The sequence below is a fragment of the Anabas testudineus genome, chromosome 6 (assembly GCF_900324465.2).
Source record: "Anabas testudineus chromosome 6, fAnaTes1.2, whole genome shotgun sequence".
Classification (NCBI taxonomy): Eukaryota; Metazoa; Chordata; class Actinopteri; order Anabantiformes; family Anabantidae; genus Anabas; species Anabas testudineus.
In genome coordinates, this window is record NC_046615.1 from 16812390 (window position 1) to 16822384 (window position 9995).

General features: G+C 42.3%; 1 protein-coding gene across 1 annotated transcript; it reads right to left on the reverse strand.

The window, feature by feature from the left end:
• Positions 1–226: 226 nt before the first annotated feature.
• On the reverse strand, positions 227–9701 carry dhtkd1 (dehydrogenase E1 and transketolase domain containing 1). The gene is made up of 17 exons (XM_026365703.1): positions 9539–9701; positions 9162–9314; positions 7854–8065; positions 7561–7755; positions 7111–7380; positions 6848–7019; positions 6529–6727; positions 5193–5505; positions 5017–5101; positions 4788–4927; positions 4513–4663; positions 4295–4401; positions 3532–3696; positions 3348–3430; positions 3059–3225; positions 1322–1407; positions 227–1217 (listed from the first exon to the last, which is right to left on the reverse strand). The coding sequence occupies exons 1-17, from the start codon at positions 9699–9701 to the stop codon at positions 1116–1118; spliced, it is 2763 nt and encodes a 920-aa protein (XP_026221488.1). The 3' UTR covers positions 227–1115.
• Positions 9702–9995: the final 294 nt, after the last annotated feature.

Below are 9995 nucleotides of genomic sequence, written 5' to 3' on the forward strand. Positions count from 1 at the left end.
ACTAAATCACACCACTGTACATTATTTCTATTTTCTGTTACTGTACAACTTTACAAATACACATTTTAATTCACTTAGTTTATTATAAGTTAGGATTTTTCTTCTACTACTACTACCACCTCATTATAAAGCTAAATATTTTCCCTATATACATCTCAAATCTTAATACCTTGGTGTTTTGGCTCATATAAAAACAGAATATTGGGTGAAAAGAATCACGGTGCACGAAAGTGAAAATAGATTTATTTGAATAAATTTCCAATCTTCAGATTTGGTTTATTTACATTAACTCTCTAGTGTTGTTTGAAGCCAAGCCTTAGCTTAATGCATAATTAAATAATACTGATAACGTATTTCTTATAATTTGAACCATAAGTTGACCAAATGTAACCACACCTAACTTATGGTTGGATAAACATTAAAGTAACGCGATAACAACCCTCATTCAGAGCCAGTTAGATCTCTCACGTGTTCAGTATAAGCTCAGTATAGTATAGTTTTTTAACAAATATTTAAAGTATAATGCTCAGAGATTTCTAACAAGTTAAACTTGTTTATCTCTTCAGAAAAATACAAAAATGACCAAGTCACGCAGACGAAATGCATGAGACGACTAGACTGTTTTGATTTCTGAGATCTTTCTGACACCAGTCAGATTCAGTCCCCCTGTGCTATAGATTCAACACAGCTAAAATGTTTTTTTAACTACAATCACATTGTAAACATCGTCTCCAAGGCCTCAATTCAGATCAGAACTATGTGAAGTTATTTGTTTCCATCATAGTACCTTTAACCTTAAAGAAACAAACTAAACGATGAATGAGAGTATGGTGAAAAAGCTAAAACATAGACAGACAGGAACTCAGGCCTCGCTTTCCAAATACAAAAACACGGTAATTAAAACTTGTATTTGTCTTTAAGACTACAAACATTATGAGCACTAATCCCTTCATCACTTCCCTCAATTTGTTTTCACATTACTGAAAAACTTGTTTCAAAATTGCACTTCCACACCGTCTGTAGTGTGCAGCGTGCAGCAGCTCACATCATGATGAGAAGATGACAATAGAGACCGCAGGTAGTGTAGCACTGACACGTGTGTAGTGGGTTTTGTTTTAGGAGAAGGTAGCCGAGAGGATGGCTTCTTGTTGCTGGTGATGGAGGGTCCCGATACCGACAGCGGGGGCAGGCAGAGCAGGTCGGCTGACTAACCGGAGCTGAAGAGGACAGAGAAGACAGTGTCGTGTTTTTAATATCAACAAATCCTTTACAGACCATGAAGCTTTTACTGTGGAGAGTTTTTACTTCAGACAGTACTCACCTTGCAGGCCAGCTGCTTCTCAAATCTGGGAGCTACAAAAGACCAGGGACCCATGTTCTGAGGCTCCTCCTGACTCCAGATAAACTCTGGTAAAATAATTTTTAACAGTCTGTTAAAGAAAACACCATTCACACTGGTTTTTCTTAAGTAAGTAAGTAAGTTCAGACTAAATATGTGACTTTAGGGACAACTTTGGATGAAGTTTTCATCCTCATCTTGAGCAGACAAATTCCACATCAAACTGGAAGTAGGTTTACTTCACTGTGTTTGAAACCTGAACTTTCAGGTTGTGTTCAAGAGGTCACAGAAAGTCTGCAAATCACTCAGTTCTGCTTTAAAAGAAAAACATTTAGATCAACATAAAGCATCTCCTATCTGGATTTTGATGGTTGAGTTGCACAAGTTGGAGCGGTAACCTCAGGATTGGAGGTCTTTAATTGAAACTGCCAGTAATTACATCCTCCTCCTCCGCGCAGTAAATCTGGTGCAGGAGTGAAAACCGTCTCCACTAAGTGCAGTTTACAGCCCACAAATGATTTATCAAGAAAGAGAAAGATGTGGATACCGATAGCTGTAGTTCCTCATTCTTTGAAAGCCTTGCATAATCTAATGTAGCACATCACATCACATCACATCACATCACAGTCCACTGAGGTCGAATAAAATTACAGCCACAGTAGCTCCGCAGTGAATGTCAGTCTGTTTAAGCTCATACTTCAGATGCTTGTTTGTCAGATGCACTGATGCACCAGCAGTTCTGTTTTTTTTAATGCGGTCTTAGGGACTCATTCATCGAAGTGGTGACTGTCAGATTTCTATTGATGTTGCTGCATTCTGCTAAGAGGCATTAAACTTTCTGTGAGTCACTTGTGCAGCTGCTTTTGTAACCGGTTTCCTGCCTGGCCCTCAAATCCAGCAGGTATCGTTATCAAGTGTTTTTAGTGAATTTCTGGTCAACTTACAAGTCGCTTTCCTCCATGAAACGATAAACAAACACGTAAAACTGGAATAAATTTATATTGACGGAAATGTCACATGTCACTGTTCATTTGATGCTGATGTTTAAGAAAGACCTAGACAGGACAGCCTACTGTTGGTAGTCTTAAATAAGGCAGAGATAAAAGTACTAACACAAAACACCTAATTTCCCTGATTCACATTTATACGAGAAACAAACGTGCAAAGATTTATTCATTTATTTGAAATGTAATTTATTTTCCTTCTCTATTGTCTTTTAAATGTCAGTGCAATTTATAGCTTTATGTGAAGAACTCTTAATGTGTTAAAATACGTCATAAATAAACAAATTTCCTAGTCACACAGACAGTGACGCATTATGTAATGTAGCAAGGGGAAATTAGTACATATGCAAAACAAGAAATGAATGTTAATACAAAGGAAACGTGGACACAAAGAAGCTACAGATGATAGCATCGAGCTGCAGAGCTACCACTTGCTGACTCAATGATATTCAAACTTATATTTAAAAGGCCAGAAATGGTCATGCGTGCTGAAGACACACAGTAACACGTAGGTAAAGCAACAGAGAAATGTTCACAACTGTGTACACAGAAAGAGTTAAATTCGATTTGTGAACGGGTTAATGTGGCCAAAAGCTAAACCTGGTTTCCTTGTAATGTAGCAGTCTCAACAAATTTATACAAAACATTTAAAACATATTAATGTTAAAGGAGTTCTGTATGTTGGACAGCAAAGGTCAGTGCACCGTCACATTACCTTTGGCATTGGGGTATTTTTTGAGCTCCTGCTGCAGAGCCTCCAATGGGAACGGACACAGCTCCTCCACACGCACGAGCGCTGTGTTCTGGTTGGCTGTGGATGTATCCCTCTGTTTCAGCAGAGCATAGTAATGCTTCCCAGAGCACAGCACCACCTTCTGGACTCTGCATGGAACAAGACATAACAATGAGTTAAATGTCTTCACAAGGAAAATTAGAAGATGCTTCTGAACCATGTGTCGTCCAAGTTTAAGCAGGTTTTATTAAAGTCGAGTGAAAGTTTGCACCTTTCTGCTGAGACTGAAGTATCGCCCAACACTGGTCTGAAAGTTGTTCCTGGTGCCAGTTCAGTCAGACTGGACACGGCCCCCTGGAAAAAGACACATTATACAGTCACTTCAATAAATATCTGTACAAATGAACTGCAGATAAAATTTTACAAATGTTCTTGACAGCATCGACACTGCTTACAGAAAATCTCAGCAGCATCTTGGGTCCGACCACAATGAGAGGTTTGCGGAAGTTGCGGATCATCTGTCGTCTCAGCACGTGGAAGTACTGAGCGGGAGTGGTGGGGTTGACCAGTGCCATGTTCACACTGTCACCATCCACGCCCTCCTCTTTACTGTCACACATCTACAAAAACAGAAGAAGTTAGAAAAAAATGTTCACTTCAGGTAATGTGTAACAGCAACCAAGTAGAAAACTGCCAGTGGAGCAAATCAGTCGCAATATGGAGGTTCGACGCTGGATCTTCTCTAGTTATCAACAACAGAGATAAAGATAGTAGTAATAATGTTCCTCTAGAGCCAGTTAGGAATGAAAGGCAAAACAATCTCTGTATAGGTCAGAGTGTGCAGAAAATATTTAGAAAATAACCCTTTGAGATTTTAGATTTACCTACTGGTTCTAAATGTGTCTCAAACTGTCCAGTCTTTCAATTCCACTTGCAGAAATGGTTCGTAGGTGCAGTGGTTCAGAGGTACCCTCGAGCACAGTGTACTCAATCTCTTAACAAAGGGAACCTTTAATGACCAGTGTGAAGAGGAGGGCTGACTACACCAAGCATAACCTGTTGTAGTGTTCATGGAGGTATCTGACTGAAGTTTTCAAGCACCTATGCTTTAACTTTACTCACACAGTGTGTCATCCCAAAAATGAGAGTTTAAATATCATGAATGACTTTGGCTGATGCGAGGCGTCTGTGTTCGTTTGCCATTACAGTCCCACACACCTGGAGAAAGCGCTCCATACGGCAGGATGAGTGTTCAGGCCCAGCTCCATCGTAGCCGTGAGGCAACAGGATCACCATCCCACACTGCAGCAGCCATTTGGCTTCACCTGAGGACGGAGCACTTTTACATCTGATGCATTGAGGTTTGTTCCAAAAATCTAAGACAATGTGAGTCATAATAAATCTGACGATGACACAGAGTAGTAGTAGGAGTTTACCTCCAGAGATGAAGGTATCAAAGATGATCTGTGCTCCGTTAAAGAAATCTCCAAACTGAGCCTCCCAGATAGGAAGGAGCTTCGGCTGTGCAATGCTCATCCCGTATTCAAAGCCAAGCACCGCCTCCTCAGACAGCGGGCTGTTACACACCTAAACACACAAAAACATCTCAATATTGATGATGATGTAGTAATGTACAAATTCCTTATGTCACAATTAATGTTCTAAAGCTGTCGCGATTTAGACAGTATTGTATGTTCCCGCTGAGTCTTACCTCCAGGAAACCTGTCTGCTGAGGGCTGATGTGATTTAGAGGGATGTACATGTCACTGGTGTCTTGACACACCACCATAGCGTGTCGCTGACTAAATGTGCCTCTTCCAACATCCTGTCCACTGATTCGAATGTTAAAGCCTGAAGCAACATACAATTTTTAGGCAGAAATAAAAATCAAAAGGATACCAAGAAAGATTCTGAAATAATATTTTCATTGACAGGCAAACCTTGGCAGAGGAGAGAGCCAAAAGCCAGGGCCTCCGCTGTGGACCAGTCCAGTTTGGCTCCCTCCTCCAACTTGCTCAACCGAGACTAAATTCATAAAAAGAGAAAAAAGATCATCATCTAGATTCTTGTGTCTTATCAAAGGAAGAACAGAGGTTGTCAGAGGTGATGCCTGTACCTGTACGTGGGTTTTTAAAAGATGGCTGTGCAGCTGGATTTGCTCGGGGATGTCAACAGATTTCGCTCCAACAAACTGCAGCAGAGGAACAGGGACACCCGTGTCCCAGGTGGTGACTCTGGCATGGGGTTCGACCAGATCCCCCCAGCGGCCCTGCAAGTTGGTGGGTGGGGGACTGTAGAGGGTCATGTTGGCCAGCTTGTCGTTGAGCATGCCGTAGTATTTAGACTTGATGTCACCGCGCTCCTCTTCAGTCATCAAACCCTCAGAGATCAGCAGGTCTGAGTAGGAGTCAGGTATACTCTTACGGGATCTGCAAGGAAGCAACAGAGTATAGAGTAGTTTGATTGACCAGTATTACTTCAAAAGAACAACATAAACTAACCGTGTTGTGGCATGTGAGAGATGCTACTTTGGAATAAACGAACAATACTTTTAGTAAAACCCACTAAAAGAGTTCACAGAAACAAAGCAAAGTTTATTTGTCCGTTTATCCTTTTAAACCATTAAAAAATGTTAAGTACAAGTTCATGAAAATTGTGATTTTGTTTTTTTGTACTTGCATGGTTCAAATTTCAAAAGTATCAGCATAATTTTTTAACAGCACTGAAGTTATACATTACCAGCATTGACCTGAAACCTCCTCCTAGTCAGAGCTTTGTCTCTTTGGTCAGACAGCAAACATAAAACAGCTACACATAAGAGAAGCAGGTTGGATTTGTTCCTCTGTAGCAGCCCACCAGTGCTATAGTATGTGGTGAAGTAGAAATACATCTGTAGTATGTTCTAGTATTTAACACTGAATAAAACCTGTTTTCCTTATTGTGGTCAATATTCAGTCTTTCTAAGTGGTTGCTAAACAGGGAGAAATTACTCTTTAACTACAGGTAACCATTCACAACAGTAAATGTAATGTTAAGTTGATTTTTTGATTTCTGCTATAGATTTTTTTGCAAGTTACCCGAGAGCAGAAAATTAAGGATAAATTGTATGTAGTATTTTGAAGCCAACATGCATAAAAAATACCCAGGACTTTACATACTAAAAGGAAAGACATAAACATCAGATTAATCCCACAATCAGCCACATGTGAGCAGGATTGGAATGACAACAAATATTGACCAGACTGTCATACAGTCATTCCCAACCTACCCATGGTTATATGAATCCTGAAGAGTGAGATGATTAATGAGGTAAGAGAGAAAAACCTGTTATAAAAATTTTTATTTTACCTATGTGGCCCTCGAGCTGTTAGTTAAAAGAAGAATCTGACGAGTTATGAGGGGAAATTAAACTGCTAATGTGAAAACAGTAAAGAAAGCTGAATGTCACTGACCGGATGATTTTGTACATGGCTGGGTTGGTGAAGAAAGGCTCGTCCAGCTCGTTGTGACCCCACTGACGGTAGCAGATCAGATCTAGAATAACATCTTTCCTGAAACGCCGCTGGTACTCCACGGCGAGCCGAGTGGCCCGCAGAACCTCCTCAGCATAATCTCCATTTACATGGATCACAGCGCAGTTCACCATTTTACCTGGGGCACAAAATTTCTGATTATAACATCCTTGATGTCTGTTTTTCTGCAACATTAAATATAAAAGGCTTTTAATTCATTAATTAATTAATAACGATGCAGTTGGTGAGTTTCACTTACCCACATCACTACAGTACAAAGATGATCTCCCCCTCTCTGATGGAGTGGTGTAACCCACTTGGTTGTTCACAATGAGGTGGATGCTCCCACCGACTCTGTAGTGAGGGAGGTTTGAAAGGGTCAAAGTTTCTGGAACAATCCCCTGACCAGTGAAAGAGCCATCACCATGAATCTGTGCAGAAAAAAAAACAAACAGTTTGTCCCAAAGTCTTAGTGACTTTTAAATGCGCAGAAAGGAAAGTGCGAGTTTCGGTCATTGTCACCTGCAGACAGATGACTTGGTCCCCTGGTTCGGCGTCGTCTTCTGGTGAATAGTCTCCTTCTTTCCTGAGCTGCTGCCTGGCTCGGGCTTTGCCCTGAGCCACGGGGTTGATGGCCTCGAGGTGAGACGGGTTGGGCAGCATGGTCACATGAAGAGGGTGTTGGGACCCGAAATCCAACTCCACTGAGGAGGTGAGGTGTGAGAGGACGTCACCGATGGCAGGTGATGTGTCGGGGAACTCGCTGAGGCCGCGCATTTTACGGAACATGAGCTGGAGAGATAAAAAAAAAAGAAAAGAAAAGAAAGATGCTTGATGATGTGGAGCTGTTTGACTTCATTTCATCCTTGTTTACCTCCTGTTGATTACAGTACTGCAGAACAAAGCAGTGGATGGCAGATCATTTCAGAGTGCACACGTGTCATGAAATGTGGCTGTCTGCAGAAGTCTGACCTCTGGTGGGAACTGGAGCAGGCCTGTCAGGAGGTTCAGTCGGCCTCTGTGGGGCATCCCAATGACAAGGTCGGTGACTCCGCTGTGGGCTGACTGGTGAAAAAGCTCGTGGAAAAAGCCCATCATGCTCTCTGCTCCCTCCCCTCCATAACGTTTCACAGTAGCAAATTTGGTGGCCAGGAAGTGGTCAAATTCCTACAGGTTGTGAGAAAAGGGTACGTTTCAAATGATGCAGAACATTATTTCACTCAGTATTTGGATTTTATCTCCTGCTTCTTTCTCCTCGGACCAACCTGAGACTCCAGCATGAGCTTGGCCAGATGCCTCCTCTCCTCCGGGGAAAAACTTGCCCTCTTGAGCTCCTCGAAGCGGTCAACGAACCACTCCCTCTCCTCCAGGCTGCTCAGCTGGCTGGTCTCCACTGACATGTGGCCACAGTAGGCTTCTTCCAGGTAGGCCTGAACTTCTTCCACTGATGCCTCCGCCTTGCCAAGGTGCGGCAGACCTGCAGGAATACGTGCGAGTGATGGTTACACCTACATGTGATAGCAAGTAAGTATACACAGAAGAGAAATGAGCTGTGGGATGAGAGTCGTTTTAATCTAACGTTGGTGTTTTTCCATGTCTTTACCCAGTAGTGTTGCCTCCTGCTCCTCAGAATGAACAGCCTCATTATGTTTGATGCAGCAGTCTAATAAATAACTGTTTTACACTTAAGGCGCTAGGCTAGGTGTATACAATGAATTAGCTGGTTGTAAAACAGTAAATAAACCAAATGAGGAACACACTAGTTTGACATTTTACCTACTACTACTTGAATAAGCTACCTAACCCCAACCTAAGCTCCCTATAAACATTCGAAGTCTTCACTATCTGGCACTTGTGTCGTACAACTGAAACATTTCTTGTGATGGCACTTTTCTGTCAATGTCTTTACCCCTCGGGTTTATTATTATTCACTTGCTGCAAGTTGCAGCAGATGTAAATATGAATTCAAATGCTACTTTCCCTCAGTTTAAGGCCGGGGTAAACAACCCTGGGGCTACTTTCCTTCTTGTTTGCAAGTTTGATCTTTTCCCGCTCTACCCATTGCTGAATATCAGGTGTGTTCAGTGAAAAGCTAGACGGTACAAATTCACTTTATTCTCCGTCCACTCCCATCTGAAACGGTATGTTCCAACTTCTGAGTGACTGAACACACCTGTTCCCCTGGTTTAAGGATATAAATGCATCTCCCTTTAGTTGCAGAGTAGGGATGAGGTACATTTATATGAAGTGTGGCTGTGGATGGTTCTACACAGGAGAAAGACACAACAGACATTTGTTTGCTTTTTGCAGGTGGACGACAAAACACAAAAACAACTCAAATTTTATTTTGCATTTTTGCATTTTTATAGTTTCATTACCCTCTGGTTATTTTAGAACCTCTAAGTTACTTAGTGTGTCTTATACTTATTAATATACTTGTTTGCACTTCATTTGTATCCCTTAGGTGATTTTTCCTGTTCCTGTTGCACAAATAAGAAATCATCAGAAGTGGATCATTACCCGGACCTTTGAAGTGTACCTTCTGTAGGTTTCCATCCAGGCTGGTTGCTCACCTGAGGTGTTGAGTTGTCCTCTTATGGTGCCAGTCAACATGTTTATCTCCGGGACACAGTCAACCACAGGCTTTTCAGGTAGCAAGGGATTAATTTTAGCAGCTTTGTGTCCATGTGCTCTGTATGCCTCCACCAACCGGGCCAGACCATGATCTGAGCACAAAGCAAAACAGGCCGGTGTCAGGATGCAGTGGCGAGAAAAGTCGCACTGTAAATATCAGCTGCTCATGAGTCAGTAACACGGTGATTAGAGGATTTATAGAGGTTTAAAACAAATTAATACGAACAATAACGAATGCAAGTTTTAAACGATAACCAGTGGCTTCCTAATCAGGTGACATTACGTTATCCACATTGGAAATTAACCCCATACTGACCTTGGTTCAGTGCAGCGATGCGGTCGCTCTGTAACTTGTGGTCCCTGCAGGTCTGTTTGGGTCGGTACCCGTAAACCCCTTTCTTGGTGTGGTAGCAGCGGACGCCGAGGACACTCGGTGGGAGTCTGCACAGCGAGTGTTTCAGCAGCAGAGCAGTCGACATGATGGAGACGGTGCGAGGCTTTAATCTTACGACAGCAGCTTCAGCCCGGCGGCCGCTCTGCAGACGGAGCCACGTTGTGGGTGGAGACGCCGCATCAGGAGCCGATTGGCTCAAGTCACTTCCCCGGTTTCACAACGATGTTAGCGATATTACTTCTGCTACTTTGCTCTCATGGTCATTTAACGCGAGAGTTTGTAGCCGTACTGCTCTAAAATACGTTCGAGGCGACGGTGTAAAATGTTTCGGCTAGTCCCACACTGTCGCGGTACCTGAAGTATCCTCCGTGACGTAGCG